Consider the following 24,370-nt stretch of genomic DNA (forward strand, 5'->3'; position numbering starts at 1 on the left):
AGCCCAGGCCATGTAGATTCACCAGTGAATTCTTCCAAAACAGAAAAGAGAAACTACTACCAATCCTTTTCAAGCTTTTCCAATAAATTAAAGAAAAACAGTCCAAAACATTTTCTATAATGCAAATATCACGCTGATAATATCACCCTGATAACAAAAGCAGAGACACATTAAAAAAATAAAAAGAAAGAAAGAAAATTACAGGCCAATATCCCTGATGAAGACACATGCAAAGATCCTAAACAAAATACAAAATACTAGCAAATAAAGTCCAACAACTCATCCAAAAGATTGTATTCCATGACCAAGCAGGATTGATCCTAGGGATGCAAGGATGGTTTAAAATTCACAAGTTAATTAACATAATACACCGTTCCAATAAAAGCAAAAATAGAAACCATGTCATCATAGCAATAGGTGTAGAGAAAGCATTTGACAAGATCCAGCACCCTTTCATGATAAAACCTCTCAACAAAATGAAATTTAAAGGAGCTTTCCTCAGTATAGTCAAAGCCACTTCCACAAGCCAATGGCAAGCACTACTCTCAATGGAATAAAACTTAAAGCCTTCCCTTTAAAATCAGGCACAATATTGCCCAATTTTCCACTCCTATTCAATATAGCACTCAATGTACTTTTAAACTGGGGATCTGAGTGGAAGAGGCCCAGTCCTGATCTGGGGGCCCCTTGGAGGGGGGTGGGTTGAGTTTCCCTCCCTGACCCAAACAGAGCCCTGGCAGTGGAAAACCTCCAGAACTCAGCCATAGTCATGCTCAAGGCCACTCTGTACACTCTTGGAAGAGCCTCACCCATGAAGGAACAGACAGAGGAACCAAGGTATGCGGGACCCATGGCTGAGATGGTGATTTAATTAAAAAAATATATAATGCAACAAAAAGTTGGACCAAAACCCTCAAATTATACCTGAATCCATCAGATAAATGGAGAAAAACATATGCAGAACCCTCCAGGATATTGAAGCTAAAGGTATCTGCAAAGATAAAACACCAGACCAAGGAGTGGAAGCAAAGATAAACAAATGGGACTACAAGAAATCAAGAAGCTTCTGTACTTCAAAGGAAATAGTAAACCAGATACAAAGACAGCCCAAAAAATGGGAAAATTATACCAAGCTGATAAGGGGTTAATACCAAAGATATATGAGACACTAGTAGAACTTGTGGGGTCGAAAATCAGATGGGCTGGACACATGATGTGATTTAGAGATGACCACTGGACCAGAGCTCTTACCGACTGGATTCTATGGGACATCAAAAGACCACGTGGCCACTCACCTACGAGATGGTCAGACTTCTTTGTCAAAATCCTGAATGAACAGTTTGAGGCTCTTCATCTTCTTGGAGCCAGCAGATAGCATTGGGCTACACTAGCATGCGACAGGGATGAATGGATATGTTACTGCTGGTGCCTGCTCAAGCAAATTGAAGATCAACAGGATGACAAGTGATACAGGTAGAACTTTAAATTAAAAAAACTCATCCAACACCATCAAAAAATGGGGTGATGAAATGAACAGAAATTTCCTAAGAGAAAAAAATACAAGTGGCTAAAATGCACCTGAAAAAATGCTCTTCATAACTAATCAGGGAGATGCAGATGAGAACAACAGTGAGATATTATATCACACCACAGAGACTGGCACTCTTTTGGATAAAAGAGCAAGAACAACCAGTGCTGGCATGGTGAGAGGAGATAGGGACTCATTAATTGTTGGTGTGAATGTGAACTGGTCCAGGCATTTTGGAAAAGAATATGGGCATTTGGGGCTGGAGCAATAGCACAGCAGGTAGGGCGTTTGCCTTGCACGCGGCCGACCCGGGTTCGATTCCCAGCATCCCATATGGTCCCCTGAGCACCGCCGGGGGTGGTTCCTGAGTGCAGAGCCAGGAGTAATCCCTGTGCATTGCCAGGTGTGACCCAAAAGGAAAAAAAAAAAGAATATGGGCATTCTCCCCCAAAAAAATATCCACTAAAAATTGAACTTCATATGACCCAGCAATATTATTTCTGGAAATGCAACTGGGGGAGGGGTCCAGAATCACAGCAGAAATGCTATCTATACTTGAATGTTCATTGCAGTACTATTCACAATAGTCAGAATCTTGAAACAATTGAGTGCCTGAGTACAAATGACTTGATAAATATACAATAGAATACCGTGCAACCAGCAGGGGAAAAGAACGAGTCTAAAATTTGCTTATAAATGGGTTAACATGGAGAGAATCAATCATAATAAGTGAAATAAGTCTGAAGGGTAGGGACATAGAATGAATGCATTCATTTGTGAGAAATAAAAAATGTAGTATGAAATTATTACCTGAATACAGTAGAAACAAGGGCCAGGCGAGCAGGTTCACAGTTGGAAGCTTGCCAGAAATGGAGTGGGAGGTGGGGTGGGATGGGGAATCAGTCAGGATAGAGAAGGAACCATGTAACAATGGTAATAGAGAATGATCACTCCGGACAAGAATTGAGTGTTCCGTGGGCGTATGTCTGCATGCCCTCAATATTGCAAAAGATCTAAACTTTTTTGCTAAGAGGAATATCCCAACCGTGGGATTTTTGTTAGGGAGATAATTTCTCACATATGCTCATCTGTAAAAAAGATATTCTAAGAAATTTGCTTGAAATAGGATATAAAAAGAAGTTTGAGCAGAATTTAGAAAATTGGAGGACAAGAATATACATTCAAATAGGAATAACCTTGAAGATGAATTTTAAAATTTTATAATGGTTTGGGTTTTAATGATGGGTACATTAGAGACATGCTATACCACATTGAGTACAAAACCACCATACACCTGGGCCTGAGAGATACGATGGTGGTTAAAGGTTTGCCTTGCATGCAGGCAACTCAAATGCAATTCCAGATATCCCATATCATCCATTGAATACCACCAGTAGTAACTCTTGAGTGCAAAGACAGGAATTAACCCTGAACACTGCTGGGTGTGGCCAGAAAAAGCAAACGAAAAAAATCAAACAAAATTTACCATACTCTGGGGGCTGGAGTGATAGTATAGTGGCTTCTGTACAAGACAGTACAGGGTGTTTGTCTTGCAAGCAGCCAACCTAGACTCAACCCCTAGCATGTCCCCCCCAGGGATTGGGAAGCAGTACCATAACCCAAGATAAGGGCTTGTCATTGTTCTATATTGTCTTTACCTGTATTTTATCTCACTATACTGTGCAGATTAGTGAGGTTTCCTGGTCTTTGTGATCTCTCTGACTTATTTTGCTCAGCACAGCACCCTCTAGTTCCATTTACATTACAATGAACCGCATGATTCCATTTTAGCACTACAGAGTACTTCTGTGTGTGTGTGTGTGTGTGTGTGTAGATAGATAGAGTTAATATAGATCTAGATGAGTTATAGGTAGCATTGATATAGATATAGACAGATATGTTTGGGGGTAGATGCCAAGAAGTGCAATCTCTACGTAATATGGAAGTTCTATTATTATATTTATGAGAAATCTTTAAACTGCTTTCCACAGAGACAACCAGAAAATATTTACATCAACAGTGGATGAGAGTACGCTTTTCACCATTTCCGATCCAACAATGGTTACTTCTAGTCTTCACTGGCATGTGATAATATCTCACTATTATTTTGTGTTTCCTAATTGTTCAACAGTAATCTGATAATGTGTGGGACTGACCTCTAGAGTCAGTCCAAGATGCAAATCTGTTGGAGGTGAACTAAAAGGACTTTCCACTAAGTACAGGCCACCTGGGAATGGTCACTCCCTGCTTGAGCTAGAAGTCTATACTTTCTCTGCAACTTAATAAGTACTGGTGTAAACTAATGTCCTATAAGTGTTCTACACTATATTCTGATCTGCCCCAGGTTGGCATTTTCTGCCAGGGACTAGACTTGTGGTCCCTTTTCTATTTCAGATGCAGTTTCTCATCTTCCCCCATTATTGAGGAGTTAGTGATGCTCCTTAACCCTGAATCCTTATAGTTCTGCACTCCATTGAGCTGTTCCCTGTAGTGATGGCTGTTCTCTTCAGTGAATCCTCTCAGCAAGGCCCCTCACATGATGCTGTGCTTCATTCAGCTTTTATGAGTCCTTTGCACTTTTGTCATAGCAGCTCTAAGAATTGTTTCTTCACAACCCTCTTATCCCTGTGAAAATGACTTTTTGTTTTGCTTTTGAGCCACACCTTGTGGTGCTCAGGGCTTACATCTGGCTCTGCACTCAGGGATCACTCCTGGCAGGCTTGGGGGAACATATAGGGAGCTGGGATCAATCTTAGGTCAGCCATGTGCAATGTCAATGCCCTATCTGCTATACTATCTCTCCAGTCTCTCAAGACGACCTTTTATTTTCCCTTAATTTTCTTTTTATATAAAGCTGTTCGTGTTGATGTATTGATTTTTTCAACAGATCAATTTCTGGATGAGGCTTACCCTAAGTGGTGGAGCCTGGCCTTGAGCATGGCGGTGATTGTGGAGTGTCTGAAGATGACTTTTTAAAAAGCTTGTGTGAAAGTGTTTATCACAGGGCCAATAACATAATTGGTAAAAAGGTGCTGTTAAATACATGTAAAATACTTCCTCACCTGGTGATAACTAAACTCAGATTAAGTATTTAAAACATGCTTATCTAACTGATACTCATCCTTTCTTTACTTACAAAAATACTACTGGGGGTGGGCAGCAGTTCTCTGGGCTTACTTTACTCTGTGCTTAGTGATCACTCCTGGTAGGCCTTGGAGGACCAAATGTTGTGTCATTTGGTGTCAATGGTTGGCTATATATAAGACAAGCACCCTATCCACTGTACTATCTCTCCATTCCTAGAAGCAGATTTTCTACTCCTAAGTGGATTAACTAGCTGTAATTTACTATAATAAATCAAAGACCTTCTCTTACAACTTTGGTTAAAATTAGTTGCATGTAATAAAGGGGGAAAAGAGCATTAAATAGAAACAATAATGCAATATAATAAGCCAAATTGTTTAGTTTTAGTACCCATAGACTGCCTTGAACTCTAGACTCTGACAATTATCACCCTAATAGTTTTATGACTTGTTTAGATTTGCACATAGTTAAAATATGTGCTTCTGAAATACTGAGTTATATTTTTAGGCTGAACATAGCTTTGAATTCAGTTCTCTAAAACCCAGACAGTGGGTAGTTCCTATCAGTTTGGTGAATCCGGACACAAGTATATAAAGACCCAGGAAGAAGTAAATTCTTCATAAAGTACCTTAAATTAGGGTATCCCCTTCCTGAGAACAATGTTCTAACACTCTCTTCTACCAGCTCAGTTCTCTATTTTGTATACGCATAGTTATAAATGCCTACTTATCTTCCTCATTCTTCTATTCAATCCTCTTCATCCACTCAGAGCCTCTATTGATAGTCAAAAAAATCTAGTGATGTGGGTGGGTCATTATGGTGACAAAAGAAACCCTGATTTTAAAGGAGAGAAATAGAAACAGAAAGTTAATTTCTTTGTGTCTAAAACCTTCTTATCCCCTTCATTTTATGGGACGTATTAAAATCATAGTTTCTTTTATCTGTTCAGACAGCATGATTTACAAAATCACCAGAACAGTGTTTCAAGCAAACAATGTCCTGATCACCAATCTCATCACCAGGGTCAGCGTCTCTGGATTACTGTCCATAGATTTCTCCACCCCATGCTATCTTTTTAACAAACACTTTTTTTTTTCAGTTTGATTATTGTTGTTTGGTCCCATGGTTTCAGTACTTTTGGCTCTGTGGTTTATATATATATATATATATATATTTACTTATTTATACATATATATTTGATATTTTGTATTCTCTTGATATTAATATTTGCTATTAGGTATGCTACAGGATAGTGAGATCATCCAGTATGCGTTTTTTTTTTAAATTTACTTCACTTAACATATCATCCATTTCCTGAAGGTCTTAAATTTTGTGGAGCCCCTGCTCAAGAGCCAGATATTTCAATGCCAGGGCAAAGCATTGCTCAGGGGTAATGAGGGATACTAATGGGTTACCAGTAGTATCAGTTAACTTATTGAATAATAATAAGTGGATTGAATAGAAGAATGAGGGAGATAAGTAGGCATTTATAACTATGCATATACAAAATAGAGATAAGTAGGCATTTATAACTATTCATATACAAAATTACCAAATTTATCAGTCAACTGAGCCAGAGATTTCTACTTTAAGCCCCAATTTATTTTGAGTTGCTTCTAAGTTTCAAAAGAAGTATACACCAGTAGGGCTATACCCATCAGTGCTCAAAGTGTGGACTGTGGTGTTAGAAATCAAACTCAAGTTCTTGTGCATGCATGCCCTGTCCCCAAGCCTGTGCATGTTAGAAGTGACTCCTTAGATACCAAGAATTATAGTGATGGTTAAAAAAGATGTTATTAGGTCAGGGAGATGTACAGCATTTAAGGTTCATAACCTAGCATGCACCCTACCTGATTCAATTTCTGCCACCATATGACCCTCCAAGCATTGCTGTTAGTCTTGGAGGCTCCTGAACACCACTGGGTGCGACCCTGGTTCTTAAAGACTTCAAGAACCACAGGGTGTGATTCTGGAGGTTCCCAGCATTTCTGGAGGTTCCTAGCATTGTGTCCCCAACACCACAGATATCCACACGTCCTAACATTGAACCACAATAACTCAGTCAGTTGAGAATCACTAGTGAAAGCCCGGAATCTCTTGAGTACTCCTTGTTACCCTCAAAAGGAATGTACTGTATACTAAATACACACTAAAAACCACAAAATCTTTTTTAACAAATTTCCTGTCTGTGAGTTTCAGGTAATCAAGGGAATAGCAATCTTATTTTAAACAGTACTAGCTAGGCACATACACATGGTGAGAGATGAATATGTATTCCACCCTCATTTTAAGTTGTTCCATCTTAATTACTCATGCCTATCAAGACATCAAATACATGGTCACTGACTCATTCAAGCCAACGTTAAGATGCCATGTTACAGGGTTACAGTGTTTGACTTTCACATGCAGAGAATTCGATTCCTTAGTGTTTCATCTCATATCAAAGTGATATTCTGTCATTTGTCTTTTTGTCTTTTTGAGATCAAAATAAAGGGGATATTATCTTGAGTTTTTTAAAAGAGAAAGCTTTAAACTAATTATTATGTTCAGCTAAACACTCTGAACGACCAGAAATGTTTAAAAATAAGACTTTTTCGTCAAGGTGTAATAATCTTAACCAATGTTTCCTTGCAATCTATATCACTTCTTCCGATTACAATTTCCATGCATCTATAGCAAGGAGTGAATATTCTCTTTTCACCAAGGATACCCAAGGTATAATTTATTACTGGCATGAAAATTAGTAACCTCTGAAACCAGTCAAAAAATTGATAAAACTTTAATCACTCACCTCATGTAGAAACCTACCACACTCATGTCAGCATCAAGATTGGGGGATATTATAATTAGGGGGAGAAAATGAATTATATTGGTATGCCAATCTAGAGCTATTAAGGTGAAAGAATATTCTATATGATGTGACAGGTGGCAAGGTCTAGGAATAGTTCAAAATTGAAGAAATTGGAGAAAGTAGTTAAAAGAAGCCACAATGATGATATTGGCAGTTAGACAGAAAAGTAAGTTTCATTATGAAACACTTGGAAGAAATTAGGAAAACTGAGTTGCTAACAGCCTATAATTACAATTCAATTAATTACAAAATAATAATCCAAAAGATATGGTGTTAAGGAAATTACTAATATGATTTAAAGAATTAATAGAGTTGTTATGCATATGAGCTGCGATGATGAGTATAGAACTGAAAATCTGTAGCAAAATAAGATCATAGGATTTTCAGGGGAAATCACTCAATAGCAAGTTAGGCATGTATGTATTAAATCTGGAGACAGGTTACAGCTGAAGAGGTAAATTAAGCTTTCAAAGCAGTGACAGAAGCTTTGGGAGTGGGGGAATTTATGCGAGAAGGCTGGAAAAGAAAATCAGAAGACAGATGCAGAAAGTCTCTGGGGAATGGCCCTGATGTAGGAAGCTGCAGCAAGAAGGGAAGCCAGGAAAGGCAAGCAAGGGCTCTGTTTGCTCAGTCACAATCTGAAAGAAAAAGAGCTTTTCCCCCAAAAGGCCAATACAAGCACAAACTCCTGAATACAAAAGAAGGAATCTCATTTTCCCTCCTCCCCTTCCTGTATTTTCTCTTTCACTTGGTGCAAGGAAATAAAAATAGATATAATCCATTCCCTGACCTGGGCAGCATATCATTTAATAGAGCAGAATTATCATTGGATATTATACATTTCCCAGGAGGTAAAATAATGTCATTTGGGAGAGAAGGGTGGAGGAGTTTATCTTGATTTTGAAAAAAGAGAAGACATTAAATTAATTTTTATTTTTGACCAAAGATTCTAAAAAACCTCAGGAATAGTGAAAATAAGACTTGTCAAACACAGACTGAAACTACAGGATACCTAACTGAATGAGAGAAAAAAAAAATCAGATTTAACCCATCAAATAAAGAATTAATGTCCAAGGTCACTGTCACTGTTGTCCCGTTGCTCATTGATTTGTTCGAGCGGGCACCAGTAATGTCTCTCATTGTGAGACTTATTTATTACTGTTTTTGGCATATCGAATACACCACAGGGAGCTTACCAGGCTCTGCCATGCGGGCTCGATACTCTCGATAGCTTGCCGGGCTCTCCGAGAGGGGCGGAGGAATCAAACACTGGTAGGCCGCGTGAAAGGCTAACGCCCTACCGCTGTGCTATCTCCAGCCCAATGTCCAAAGTATGTAAAAAAATTAAAAAGACCAACAACAACAAACACAACTCAAAATTTTTTAGGTGGGGAAATGAATAGAACAGACCTTCTGTAAAGAAGGTAGAAGGCCAGGAGGCACAAGAAAGGTGATTATCATCATTTATTATCAGGGAAATCCAAGTCAGGATGACAATGAGATATCATTTCACACTAGTTATATTGGCACATATCAATACTGGAAACCATTTGTGTTGGCGGGCATGTAGGGAAAAGGGAACTCTCATCCAATGTACATACACAGGTATGTACATTGTCTGGGTCAACATCTATGAAAAACAGTATGAAAGTTTCTCAGACAGAGAAAGAAAAAGTCACCAGAATTAAAGCGATATTACCGCAGGTAAGGTGCTTACCATGCGCAAAGCCAACCCTTGTTCAATCCCCAACATCACATATTGGTTCCTGAACCCCACCAGGAATGATCCCTGAGCACAGAACTAGGAGTGAGTTCTAAGTACATCTGGGTGAGGTCCAAAGACCAAACAACAGAAAAGGAATAGAGTCACCATACAACCCAGAAATTCCACTTGTTTGTATCTACCCCCAGGTAGATATGCATGACACATTGTGTAGTGTAGCACTCTACAATAGCTAGGGTACAGGATACATACAGGTATCCAACAACAGATGAGTGGATGATGACTATGTGGCATGAATACACAATAGAATATGATGCAGCTACAAGGAAGAATGAAAGCATGCAATTTGCTGCACTTTGGGTAGAAGTGGAAGAGACTGTGTTAAGTAAAGTAATCAGAATAAGGATAAATATGGATGATCTCACTTATCTACAGTATATAAAATAACAGGACAAGAAATGCAAGGCACCACAGTGGGGGTTATCTAGATTATTCTTGTCCCTAGATTATATAAATTAGAATGAAAGAGACAGAAAGAAATTTGGGGTTGGGGGAAAAGGGGTAGACTAAGAAGAGGCTGATGGGTGGTAACAGGAGCTCGGGCAAGCTGGTCATGAGAGGGGTGGTATGTGTATATATCTAAACAACAGAGGCAACAACACTGTAAACAGGAGACCTTACAATAATCAAATGAAAAAAGTATACCTCTTCAGGTGGCTGCTTGGGGGTGGGAAAGAACCTTGAAGGGAAGTTGACACTAGGGTGAAATCGGTATTGGAACACTGTATACCTGAAACTGTAAATCATGGGGCCTGAAAAGATTTTTTAAGAAAGTATTTTGTCAAAGTGATTACCATTTTTGATGATCGACAAGACCCATCCAAGTTAATTGATCAGGTATCTACATAGACTATAATTCTATGTACAGCAATAATGGATGGAAGATCAGGTATAATTGTAGGATGAATACATATGAAGTAGTAAATTGAAGGAGATTCTGAATAAAGCATAATTTCAAGAAAGCATTGCAAAAGGAGAGACAGCATGAGCAAGAGGGAAGAGGCAGTCATATTGGAGGCAGAAGGCACAGAAGAACTGGCTGTGGCTCAGCTGCATATTCTGGAGAACCATGTGAATAAGAACATCCAGAAATGTTGCGTCTGGAACAGAGTGAGCTGAGAGGTGCCCTCGGTGGGAGTTTGATGTTAACATTCAAAGGGAAATTCATTCTTCTCCAGCACATCCATAAGTGAAAAAACAAGAACATAGGGATTGCTGTGTACTATCCAGTCCTGGGTAACAGTCTCCCAGGATTTCTGCCTGCTCTACTAACTGGCATACCATGGATGCTCTTTCTGCACAGCATGTTCTGGTCTCTCACCTTCTCACATAATCACCAAGCTGCCATGAACCCCAGCTCATTGGCTTAGCTCCCCTGGTCTCTCCCCAGTGCTTGAAGTGCTGTGGAGACAGGAAGGGATGTAGAGTTCCCTCTATGATTTTCCTTCTGCTAGTCTAGAATGTTTCTGTTTTTCCCATTATTCACAGACTTTCACCCTTCCATGATTCAGCACTCACTTTCCTGACAGGTACAGGGAACCACAGTTCTCTGATATGTTTATTCTAAGGTGAATCCTGTCAATTCTTGGGAATCCCAAAGTAAAGAGGAGAGGGGGAATAAGGCAGTCAGACTATAGCAATTTAGTTAACTTGTACCTGAAAACTATTTTCTAACCGATTCTACTTATATTTTGTGTGCCTGATGTAAATCAAGTACTGAAGAGGTTCATCTTTCTTCTCTGTTTTCTCCATATCAAGCAGGAAACAGTACTCCCTTCTCTCTAATCAGATTTTATAATCCCAAGTTTCTGTGTTAAGGAAAAGAGAGAGATAAAGGGAATATTTTAATAGCTTTTTTTTTACCAACATCCATTTCTCCAGCAGTTTCAGGGTTGGTGAAGAGGACTTCATCAGAACACATTTGAAAAAGATGAAATTTCTCTGCTCCAGAAAAACATCTCAGGGATCTGTCTCAGTCGTGCTTTGATCCCCAGCACTGCATGGTCCCCCACACTGCTGGAGAGCCCCAAACACAGATATGGGAGTATCCGTGAGCATCAATGGCTGGCATCAGAGATGGAAAATGGCACATAAAAATAGAGAACATGACTTTGTGCCTTAGGAATAGGATTTTTGAGAGACTGGGTGGAAGAACGGGAAGGTGGAGAGTAGTATGAGTTGAATCTTAATGGAACTGGTCCGAGATTCCGTTCACAACTAATATTGTCAATCATTCACCCGGTTCAAATTTATATTCTACTGAGTTTCCTTGAAGCTATAAAATAAAACATTTACAAATTGAAGTGGATTTTTATGACTCCCTCTCAGCTCCATCAGGCTTATATTTTCATCAAAGATCCCAGAGCAGTACCAGGAGAAAGAATCAAGCAGGGCACTTAAAGAATGGCAAACTGTATTCATGACAAGTGACAACTATATTTTACATAGTTTACACCAATCATAGGTTTTCTGACAACTAGAACTGAACAGGAGGGAAAATTAGTCACTATTACCATCTATGCAAGATGTAGATGATGAAAAAAATCAAGGAGATATAACCTGGCCCTTTCTTCTTATTAAGAACCTTTCCTCACTAACCCAAGCTCTCTCTCTCTCTCTCTGTCTTTTTCTTGCAGAGAAGCCACGGATGAACAACATTTTGACGTCGGCCACTGAACCCTATGACCTCTCCTTCTCCCGCTCCTTCCAAAACTTGACCCACCTCCCTCCATCTTATGAATCTGCAGTGAAGACACACCCCAGCAAGTACTCATCCCTGAAAAGACTGAGTAAGTGGGATTTCCAAAACTTGGAGGTTGCCTCTAAGATGTTCACATTCCTCTGGTGTTTCACTCTCTTCTCCTACATCTGAGAGCACCATTTCAAGAACAATGGGCAAGGAATAGTGTTAAATAAAAGATCAGGATGTTCTGATGTTTCCCTGAGTCCATTCTTCCCAGAAGTTCAAGGGATCCCCTGCAATAATCCCCCAGACCCAAAGAAGCATCATGTCATCTGCAGGATCATCATCATCATCATCCCGTTGATCATTGAATTTCTCAAGTGGTCTCAGTAACATCTCCATTCATCCTAGCCCTGAGATTTTAGAAGCCTCTCTTTACTCATCCTTCCCAACAGTGCCACATTGGAGGCTCTTTCAGGGTCAGGGGAATGAAACCCATCATTGTTACTGGTTTTGGCATATAAATACACCATGGGGTGTTTGCGAGGCTTGCCCATGTGGGCAGGAAACTCTCAGTAGCTAGCCAGTTTCTCCCAGAGGGAGAACTAGGCTATAAGATGTCTCAGTCGCATGCTTCGGGGAGCTTGGTTTTATAGTCTCTGGATGTTTGCCATTGGTGGGATTACACAGCGCTGGGGGCAGTCCCTGGGTGTGACCACCTAGCTATTAGAAAATGGGGGATCTGGGCGGAAGAGGACCAATCCTGATCTGAGCAGGCTTGGAGGTCTCAGTCCTGGGTCCCACACACCTGGGTTCCTCTGCCGGTTACTTCATGCATGAGGCTCGGTGTGGAGAGGGGCCTTGAGCATGGCTGTGGCTAGACTCCGGAGGTCTTCGGCCAAGGGAACTCTGCTCTGGGCAGGGAGCGAAACTGACACCCACCCCCTCTGAGGGGCCATGAGGAAGACAGCCAGGCACGGAGGCAAGAGACTCTTTATCTGCAGGATAAAGTAATTTAAAAAAACAGGAGAACCATTCTGTAGACCTCCCCCATCTACCTTCAACCTTGCTCTAGATCTATCCTAGAATAGATATAACAATGCCAGAGCTGTGACTTCCTTGGGAAACCCATTGGTGAATATATCCATAAATTTACTCCCTCACTAACACAGCCAACAATGTCCTGAGACACTGAGAATTCCCCCCCACTCCCATATTCATGCTCTTTCTCTTCAGCTGAAAGCAATTCATTCAATAATCCCAGCTCTTCCATTTGAGTATGGGAAAGCTTCAGAGTTTATACATTTAAAACTTTAAAATGTCCAAAATAGTGCATATGCTACTCGAGCCCATGTGCTGCTTGAGCCCATGTGGCTGAGAACACGTGTCACCCGAGCACATATGTCGCCCACATCTCCCCTCTTGAGATGTGTTCTTTCATGCTTTCCTGCCTAATGCTGGGATGTGTGTAGAGCCTCTCTCCGCCCTTGAAGAAGCCCAGGTTCTCTCTTGAGCACATCTCTCCACTTTCATCCCACTTTCTCTTCCTCCTTCCTTTCAAAACTTCCAAATAAAATGCGTTTTACTTTTAAAAATAAAGGTCCAAAATATATATGGTGGAGAAGTACTTCTCTCCTGATTTTACAACTCATGGACCTATTTCCTCATTTGCTAATGAGTTTAATTTGTTGAACACCCAACCATTATGATGAACATTTGCTTAAGGTTACAAGCATCTAATGTATTTGATGAATGAATCTACATTGAGTTATCTTTTGGAAAGAGGTACAATCTCTGGTGACCTAAAGAATCTTATGCATGCATTTAGATGAAGAACTGGCCTCAGAAAAGTGTTTTTTCAGCTAGACTCTCTCTAACAGCCACATTTCCACAAATTTTAGGTATCTAGATACTATCCATAAAAGGCTTTTGTTCCTGAATTTAGAGAAAACCAGATTTGTGTGTGTCCTAATTTCAGGGTACAGAAGGCACTCTGACCTTGAGAAGTCCTTCTGCATGGTGAGAAAGGTGAAATATCCCATACACTTGAACAATTAGGATTGTTCCTATGTGTTCAAGCTGTAAGCGTAGGCAAAGTATGTGTCAGCTTGATTCTGTGGTTTTGTGAGGGGAAGATGGCCATGTGTTAGCTTTCTATGTGTTGCATGTGACTAGAAAGATGCTACTATATTGTTAGGTTATCATCCAACATTTTCATGAGTACCTCCTCATTGAAGGAGGAGGCACTCATATTGCAAGAAGCATCTAGTTCACCATCCCAGTTTCCTTAGAGAGAGGCTCTGAACTTCAACAAAAATTTTAAAACTGCTGTTGTTTCAGGACCTGTGTGGAAGAAGCTGCACTGGTATGAGTGCTGCAGTATGGACTTGTGCTGACTTGCCATTGAACTTGTTGGGGTGTAAAGGAAGCCCCTTAACCCTTAACTACTCAGGGTACTTTACAAAGCAAAGGCATCAGCATTGTCTGGGAGCATGTTAGAGATACAGCCTGAGGACCCATCCCAGATCTAGAACATGTATGTGTACAGTGAGGGGTACTGCTGCAGGAGGGTGATACCTAAATCCAAATATGCCTTTATTGAGTCTCATGGGGAGTGGTTTGCACATTGTCAGGGTCTTCGCTCATTGCTGCTTGCAGGTTTTTCAGCGCCTTTTCTTTCTCTCTCCTACAGCCGATAAGGATGCTGATGAATATTACACACGGAGGCGGCACCTACCTGACCTCGCAGCCCGAGGAACTCTCCCTCTCAACGTTATCCAGATGTCCCAACAGAAGCCACTGTCCCGAGAGCGGCCACGTCGCCCCATCCGGGCCATGTCCCAGGACAGAGTCCTTTCGCCAGAACGGGGTCTCCCTGATGAGTTTGGCATGCCCTATGACCGCATCTTGTCCAATGAGCAGCTGCTCTCAACGGAGCGGCTGCACTCCCAGGACCCCCTGCTGTCCCCTGAGCGCACGGCCTTCCCTGAGCAGTCCCTGTCGCGGGCCATCTCGCACACGGACGTCTTTGTGTCCACCCCTGTGCTGGATCGCTACCGCATGACCAAGATGCACTCCCATCCCAGTGCCTCCAATAACTCCTACGCCACCTTGGGTCAGAGCCAGACTGCAGCCAAGCGCCAGGCCTTCGCGTCCCGCAGACACAACACAGTGGAGCAACTGCACTACATCCCAGGCCACCACACCTGCTACACCGCCAGCAAGACTGAAGTGACCGTGTGACCAAGCAGGCAGCGCCAGGCTTCCTGGCGGGAGCAGGGCAGGGAGCAGAAGCAGAGCCTCTTCTCGCTCTCTTCATTTCCCTTTCCTGGTTCCCTCCACGGGAGGTGGGAGAACGGATGGATGGGCCCCCGTCGCCCAGAAAGCCATACTCCTGGAGATCCAGCAGGTGGCTTGACACGGCATGCTTAGATAAGGGATGCAGAGGGAACATTCTCACTCTCACTCGAAGGGGTAGAGGGTGTGAGGATAGGGGCTAAGATCCAATCTCATTCCTTTCCAACTCTCAGTCTCACATACCCTTCTACCCTTCCCGGAGACTCAGCAGCAGGTTCTGTCAGCCAAGGACCTACAGCCCCACCCTGGTGTGAATCTGCTTGGGTTTGATTTGGCCAGTGGGTACCGCCCACCAGCTGACTGAATAGGCTACTTGGTCTCATTCATTTACCTAGAACTGCATCATGGAAATCTTCTAGTGCCTAAGAACTGCCTGCTGACTCTCTGAGGGCCAGAGAGCTGCTGTGTCCATAAGCACAATAATGAGCCTCTTCTGCCCACTGTAACTCTCTGGTCCCCACTGAGACACCCTTTCTTTTCTGACCCAACCCTGGCTCTGTACCCCTCTTCCAGCCCAAGGATAAGAAATGGATTTTCTTCTGTCTGCTGCCTCTGCGTCGTTGGAAACCTTGTCGACTTCTAGGTGGCTGCCCCATCTGCCAGCCTTTACATGGTTCTCTGACTCCAAATTTCTTACTTCTGAGTTCTCTAGGACTTTGCTTCAGCCCTAACTAAGGAGAGGAGTGATGGGGAGCAGGGACATTTGGGGTGTCCTACTCAGAAGCCTGGTTATCTCACTATTCTTCTAGGCCTTTCAACCTTGAACTATGACCTGCCACTTTGGCCTGCCTTCCTCTCCTCTGCTCTACTCCCTGGAGACATCTGTCCTTGGCCAGAGAGCAGTGGGTGGGGAGGGCCACTGTGATACCCTGGTCTCAGGGGAGTACCGTTCCCGCCTTCCAGGGTCTTCCTCTCTAGTTACGCATGTCAAGCAGGGCAGATGCTTCTAGAGAGGCTTCTTATTCCATCTGAAGAAGACCTGAGAGGCTTGTCCTGTACCTTTCTAGCCGCTCTCTTCCTACACTGGGCCCTTCTGGGATCCTTTCCTAACTCTATCCTCATTACCCTCTCCCTCTATCCCTGTCTCTCTCTCTTTCTCTCTGTTTCTCTTTCTTACCCTTCTCTTACCCTCTGTGTCTCTCTCTTTCTCACTATGCCTAGTTCCCTACCTTCCAATCTTCTGTAGTTCCATTACTCTCCCACAGTTGCTGTTTCTTCTGGATTCAAGAGATCTATTGTCAAAAGCAAATAGTGGTTCTTTAAGCTGTTATCTGGGAGCTGTATGAGCAGTTCCACAACCCCTCCCTGCAAGGGGCATTCAGACAACAGTCAGAGAGACCTGTGGTCTCAGCTCTTGTGGAAAGATACCCCCAGCACCCATTCTCCATCATCTGTCTCCACCCTGGGGAGTGGGAAAACTGAAGAACTCCTGGAGAGTGGGTAGTGAATAGAGAAGTACCCACTCTTCAGAGACAGAGCCTGGAGAAAGAGAAGGAGCTCTCCCATGGTCAGAACTAGAGCACCGTCCTGAGCTATGGCAAGTCAGCTCCAAATGTTTGGATGAAGATGTGATACTAAAATTTCTACTGCTGCTTCAGTCAAGCTTCAAAATCAATGAAGAGAATTTTAAGAGTTCCCCAATTCTGTATAGGACATACATGGCATTTTAAAAATTGGAAGGAGGCAGGGAGAATGCAATGTTAGGCTAAGCCCGAATCTAATGAAGTCTACAAGCTACAGTGAAACCAGTCACCTGATTCTTACATGATTAAAGAACTCCAACGCTCTTGTTTACTCCTTAGGCTCACCCCCTGAGCAGAAGATCATCAGCATGAATCATTAGATGATTGAATCAGGGTGATAATCAATCACAGCCCTATACTTCTTCAACGGGCACCCAGAATTGGGATTGAAAGTCTGAGGATAGGGCTAACTTTCTACTTTCCTCCTCAACAAACACATAAACCTCAAGGGCTGGTTCCCAAGGGTTTATGAGAGTTTGTTCAAGAAGCCAAAATTAAGAGGGTTTGACTGGAAGAAATTGGAGAAGTTGGCTACTGTTTACTCAAAGATATGTATATTTTCATTGGGTCACTTCAACTAAGTGTTCTGTAGTCTAAAAGTCCAAAACCAGTGCCCTGGATATTGGTAATAAGGTGGGTAGGGAAAGGAAGTGGGTGGGTAAAACCCCCTTCCTGACTGATGATACAGTCACACGCTAGCTCAGAAATATAAATCTTATTTCGGAAGCTTCCTCTCTGAACCAAGTTCTCCTGTCTTCAATATGATCATTTTTCCCCTTTCCTGTCTGTTTTGAAGTTGATAAGTAGATTGAAAATACATTTCTCATCCAAGTCTTATTACTTATTCTATTTATATCCTCTGGTGTTAGATCAGAAAATGTTATCTAAATCCTTTTTTCTCAATGATTTTTGCCTTTACCTTTGGTAAAGATGACAGGAAGAAGAAAGAAAGAAAGAAAGAAAGAAAGAAAGAAAGAAAGAAAGAAAGAAAGAAAGAAAGAAAGAAAGGAAGGAAGGAAGGAAGGAAGGAAGGAAGGAAGGAAGGAAGGAAGGAAGGAAGGAAGGAAGGAAGGAAGGAAGGAAGGGGGACAGAGGGAGAGAGAAAGGGAGAGAGGGAGGAATTGAGGGAGACAGGAAGGGAGGGAGGGTGGGAGGCAGGTAGACAGGCAGGCAAGAAGGAAGGAAGGAAGGAAGGAAGGAAGGAAGGAAGGAAGGAAGGAAGGAAGGAAGGAAGGAAGGAAGGAAGGAAGGAAGGAAGGAAGGAAGGAAGGAAGGAAGGAAGGAAGGAAGGAAGGAAGGAAGGAAGGAAGGAGGAAATGAAAAGCTACAGGGAGAGAAGGTAAGAAAAAAGAGTACCCTACGCATGTCCTACATCTTGAACCATCCCTCATCATAAAATCCATAGAATTATGTTTTAACTGGAACGTGGAACTTACCTTATTTATTCAATTGTTCCATTTATGTTTACAGAGCAAGCAATACCAAAACCACATTTCCAGGTGAATTTACATGGCAGATTAAAGAAGGTTCTGGGGCTCGAATCCAGTGGATATCACTTCCATTACCACCAGGCTGTTGGCTACCACCACACATAGAGGGAAGAATCTCCCTGATCTGAGAACCCAGCAAGGGAAGGACAGAATACCCCACTATAGGTTTTGTTCTTTCTAAAATCTTCACTGTCTCATGATTCCTGTCTCTCATGAAAGTGTTCCACAAGTTCCTTCCTCATGGAGATTTTTCTGGTGTCCCTTGTTTCTGATGGCAGCAGTTTTTATAACCCTCATTCTTTCTTCCTTTAATCCCTCCAGTAAACTCTAGCTCTATGCTCATGAGTCACAAAATATTTTCCCAGAACTTCTTAAAACCCTTCTATGGGTCTGTGCTTCAAGACTCCCAGTGTCTTCGGTGAGAGGTCTAATGCCTGGAAAACTCCAATTCTTTCCTTCATTCAAATTTCTCTGCTAATTCTATTTGATTTCCTTCCAGTTAGTTTAGTCTTTCCTTCTTCACATCACCCTAGGCTTGTCCTTTTCTTCCACTTATTTTCTTGCCATGACAAATTTTATTTCTCTTGGTCTTACTATGTAGACTAGAAGTAATCTACACAAAATTGGATGAAATCATGCAAAAATTAAAAGAAGACTTTTCTAGATCTTCTATTTGCCTTGTTAGTTTATCCTGTACCTCCTTTCTCAAAGATAATGCCCCAGGGTCCAAAGCAAAGGGCCCTCCCACTTCAATTTTTAGGAGAACAGGAATAAAAGCTGTCAGAAGAACCTGGACTTAAATATAGGCTTTGGTTTTAGCAGCTGCAAAGTACCTTGAAGTTCTTACTTCAGCCATCAACTAGCCCAGAGACTCCTTCTCTGGCCAAAGATTCATATCTCTGAAGGCTTTCAGCTATTATTCCACCTCAATTGTACCTATTTTTCTTGTATATGTTACAGATAACCCTTTGACCCAAAAAACTTGAGAACTTCATGATTCAGTAAGCATGAATAAATATCCAGTCCAATAACCCCTGACACCAAACATGATACTATTCCTCAGAGATAATTTGTCTGCCATCAGCCTTCAAACTCAGGTTCCTTCCATAGGCAGATGTGGACTCAACTTGAGGTAACCTGGAAGGGCTGCCAACGACCTGAAATCTAGACAACTCTTCTCTGGGAAGAGTTGACATGTTATATCCCAAATACACTTTTCCAAACCTGAAAAACATTGCTCTGGGGTGTTTTTATGGAAGCTTGATGTGTTTAATGAAGTATTTTTCAAGGTCCAAATGTTATTTTTTATAAATATAGCATTTTACTGACAGATTCAGTATGAAAGGTATGTATTCCTGACTATATTTAATTTTGAAAGGAAGCATAGTATAGGAATAAAAGAAGCATAGGGCTGGAGTTCTTGGAGACATAGCTTCTTCCCTGATTTTGTCGCTTGCCATGTTAACCAAGGAAAAATGGTGTTCTTGCTCAGTGCCTCAGTTTCCCTATCTGTTAAACAAGAACTTTTACTAAATGAACTGTGAAGTTTCATCCACTTCTTACCTGGTAGAACTGTCACTTCTCATTAAACCCCTCCTTTTTATGCATTGCCCCCATTCTCCATTGAGCTGCATATATCTCAATACAAATTCCTCACCAGAGCTTTGAGTAGGTCTCAGACTCTCGGACCTCTGGGAAGCTCTAAAGGTGTAAGGGTCTACCCATTCAACATGTCAATAATTTTGTTTCATAGATGCCCTCTCCTGTATACAAACCTCAATCGTCTCATGTCTGTGTAATCAGAAATTCAAATTTTAAAATTTTCATTTTGGTATGGTCCTTTAAGCTGGAGGGAGGCAGTTCCTACTTTAGAGATGACATAGGCTAGAGGGAAAAATGGCCAGATGTTCATCTAAAGGGTGTGAAATTTATAGATGAGGAAATCTTGGAAATGTATTCCATGCACAAGGATGGTTCTGTGTAGCACTGGATGCTATTATATCCCAGTCCAGAATGCGAGTCCTGAAGACCAAGTCTGTGTGCCAGGCTCATCTCCAACTCTAAGTGGAAAGCACTGTCCCTTGGGCTATTCATTAGGAGGTGATATTTCCCCATCCTAGTAACTTTCTAGCCTGTCCTTATGATGCTACTGCCCTCCTGGTGAAAGCTTGTGAAACAAAAATAGAGTGTTTAAGTCAGTATCATCAAACCAGTCTTGTAAATTGGCAAACACATTAATTTGCCATCAGAATCATTACATTATATATTCCCTAAGTACCCTCACCCTAAAGTAGAGAAAGACTCCTGTTCTACTTTGCTGCCCACCCCTGCTGTGACCCTTGAATGTCACTCCACAGGAGGACTCATTCGTTTGCTCTGTAATGGCAAATACTCCTTTAGCTCTATCTATAACTCAACTAGACATTTTCTAGTAAATGATTCTTAAAATTCTCTAATAAAAAGCAATTCTTACTGTAATATTTTTAGTGTGAAGATACAATTTCCTAAGGGGGGATTAATGAAAATTTTTATGCATTAGCCCAATTTATGGATTCCATGTTTATTATATGGTAGTGCTGGAGAAAAGTACCTTTTAATCTATATCTTTGCAGTTTCTTCATCAACCCTAAGTAAACTTCATGATGAGCAGTGCTCCCACAACTGCTGCTTCTGTACAAAGCTCATTGTTTTACTTACCTGTCAAAGCACATTCTATATGTACTGTAAACAGATATCACTTTAGTAAGATTTAGTCTTAAGATTTTTCCACTTTTGTCAGTAACCAATATTTATGGATTAAAAAAATAAAAGTGTTTCAACATAACTTGTTTTTCTTAAAGTAGCTACATGCTTGTTTTTATAAACACAAAAAACAAGTGAATCAAAAAAATCAAAATGAATGTACAAAACTATTAAAACTATGAGTATAAACAGAGATTAATTGCAAATTTGAAACCGGGAAATTTTAGTGATGGAAGCATTTTAAAAGTAGTTTATGGTGATTGTTACACAACTGCAGAAATTCATTAAAAAGCACCAAGCTATATACTTATGAAGCATAGATTGTCTGATATTCAAATTAAATGCCTTCAAAGGTAGTAAATAAAAGAACTGTAGGAAGATAGACTTAGGACAAGTATCAGTGAGTAAGGTATGCCAATTTAAAGCAAAATTTAAAATTCTAACTTTGTATCCATATTTACCTACTTTAATATGATTATTCATGGACATTAGATCTTAAGAGTTTGGTACTAGAGATAGTTCTTTATGGTTATCATGCATAAGAGAAACTGAGGTGATAAAATACCTCTTTAAACAGAGAGCAAAGTTATACCTTAAAATTGTATTTAATGGTCTATTTTTTTAATAATTTTCTTTTACATTTTTACATATTTATATTATTTTAGTTTAAAGCTACTTATTTTTGCTGCTAAGATAGTCTATGCTGTGTTTATGAGTTCCTATTATAACCTAGGAAATGGATGGTGGTTCAGGTTTAGCAAACAACACGATGCCACTCAGCGGGACACGGTCTCCAGCCAAACTCAGCACTTCCATTGTCCCTGGAACTAAAAGCCAATTATATCACTATCTAATCCATTGAGCTTGCACTAAGCAATTTTTTAATTCTCTCATGATAATAGCATTCATTACTTAAGGAAAATTAAAACCTGTTTACTATTCTAGTACACAATAACATAACTATACATATTCTGAAATGGATTTCGTAGACTATTACAATTACTCTGATGTGACATTTCTTCTCAGTCATAGCATACTGTCTGTCAGAATAGTCTCTCTCTCTTACACACACACACACACACACACACACACACACGCGCACACACGTACACGCACCATTCCAAGTATCCAGAAATTTTATTAATCTACATTCATTATTGGAAATAACCCCAATAGAAATCAAAATTATGACTGAGATTTTAAAGAAGTGTAATTTAATTATACATTTAATTTCATTATACAATGCATACATGTAATGACTAAAGAAATGTAATGGTTGAATTAGATTAGAAACATGTTTCCTAATAAAAATCTCAGTAGACATTTCTTATTGCCCAAGTAAGAATAATATGCTTTTATTATTTAATGATCAGGTGATATAAGTACAAAAGTTCTGAATAGCCTTTAAATTATAGTTCTAAAATTATTTTAAAGGCTCTTTTCTTAAATAGGTTAAAGTTATTTTGGCAGGGTTTTTTGACACTTTGATGGTGATGGAGGTATAGCAACTTTGTACAACAAAACCATAAATGTCAATACTATTGTAACCATGTTACCTCAACTACAATAAATAAACAAATAAATCCCCCCATTAAATAAACACTAACAATTTGTTTCAACTTTTTCTCTTTGACTCTAAAATATAAATGTCCATTTAGCCTACTTCTCCTAAATTGGTAAGATCTAGATAAATGAAGTCTTAACATGGTGTCATTAAAAGGCCAAGGTCAGAGAAAGTTTAAGATGGAAGCTCTGAGATTGAGTGTCTCAGATAGTTATTTACTTATAGTGACATTTTGGACACAAATTTTTTTTTCTCTATGGTTGAATATGAGAAGGAAGTTCTCAAACCTGTGGGAAATAAAAAATACATCCATTCAGGGTTTAATAAAAGGCAATTATTGTTTGGGTTGAAAATGTGAGAGGAGTAGGGGAAAAATAGAAGTAACAGAGGTTTGAATAAATACTTTGAAAGTTTTGGAAAGTGAAAAATGGTAACTTTTACATTATGAACATTTTGCCCAATGTTATTTCTTCAGTCTTGGTTTTATCAACAATGTGGGACAATTAGAATCAAAGCTACTTCCTATGGCCTATGTATCACTGTATAATAACAAAACAATATTCAACTTATATCTAGAATCTCTATGTAGCTGAATAAACTTGTGAGTAACCCATTGTTTGCCTGTCAACTTTCCAATCCCCTAAGCATGTCTGACTGTGACTCAGATCTCATTCATTATGTTAGTTCTGCCAGAATTTCACTGTTTGACTTGGAAATTTTCTGATCTCAGTTTTCTTGTTTAGAAGTAATTAGTGAGAAAGACGTCTCTAAATTTCTAAAATTCCTATCACCTTTTCTAGCTTCTGCTTCTGTGATTCTGTCAGAAATATGCAGGAAGTTGATGAGCTCAGCTGATACAAATTATAGAGGAAGAGTGACATGGTAGCGTAAAATTATGAAGGGAAGGAGAAAATGCTTGACTAGAGTTACTGTTTATGAGATTGCATGTTCTCAGTTGCAAGTATTGTGTTAGCAAGATGACTATAGATAAAAAGGCAATAAGAGAGTAGAACAATAAAGTTTTAGAAAACTCCCTCTTCAGTTTTTTTGTACTTTCATCAAATCAACAATTGCCTGTTAAAAATACCCAGGAATAATTTTTACAGAGTCCTCAATTGTTCTTTATTTTTCTGTTTGTCCATAGAAATAGCACTCAACATGTGTTTCAAGACCAGGTGCTCCTCATAAAGAAGAAAGGAGCTTCAAAGTCAACCATAAAACAAAGTTCAGTGCATATGCAGCAAATGTGCAATACCAGAACCTTACTCCTAACTGTGTATACCTTAATGATGATTTTTTTGGCCATTTATCACAGCAATCATGGAGATGATAACCTTTAGCCCTAAGGTGGCTTTCATTTACACTTGTAGGAAACAAATACCTCCCCCTAATGCAATTCCAATTCAAATTTTCTAGTATTTTCACTCAGCAGTTACATCAGTACCCTTACTCATGCAAAGTACATATCCAGTAATGACACTAGAATCACTGAATAGGAATCTCTAAGGATTGTGTCCTAAACCTGCTTTTATTTATCTATTTATTCATGTTTGGGGGCCACACCAGCAATGCTCAGGGTTTACTCCTGGCTCTGTGCTTAGAGATAAGTTTGGGAAGTACTCAGGGATCAAACCTGGGTCTGCCTCTTGCAAGACAAGTGTCTTACCTGCTGCACTTGTCTATAACTCCAGCCCCTGAACTTTGCATTTTTAGCAAGTTGTATTTTAATAATAATTGTGTGAAAAATATAAAACTGAGGCAGTGC

The 24,370-nt window shown here is 40.3% G+C and overlaps 1 protein-coding gene across 1 annotated transcript in view; it reads left to right on the forward strand.

The window, feature by feature from the left end:
• The window catches only part of SHISA6 (shisa family member 6), a 449,040-nt gene extending 425,398 nt beyond the window's left edge, over nucleotides 1-23,642 (forward strand). Inside the window, exons 4-5 of the mRNA XM_004603984.2 lie at nucleotides 11,883-12,035; nucleotides 14,622-23,642. Coding sequence (XP_004604041.2) covers nucleotides 11,883-12,035; nucleotides 14,622-15,172 — 704 coding nt within the window. The 3' untranslated portion in view covers nucleotides 15,173-23,642. The remainder of the gene's footprint in view (nucleotides 1-11,882; nucleotides 12,036-14,621) is intronic.
• Nucleotides 23,643-24,370: the final 728 nt, after the last annotated feature.

The sequence above is a fragment of the Sorex araneus genome, chromosome 6 (assembly GCF_027595985.1).
Source record: "Sorex araneus isolate mSorAra2 chromosome 6, mSorAra2.pri, whole genome shotgun sequence".
Lineage (NCBI taxonomy): Eukaryota > Metazoa > Chordata > Mammalia > Eulipotyphla > Soricidae > Sorex > Sorex araneus.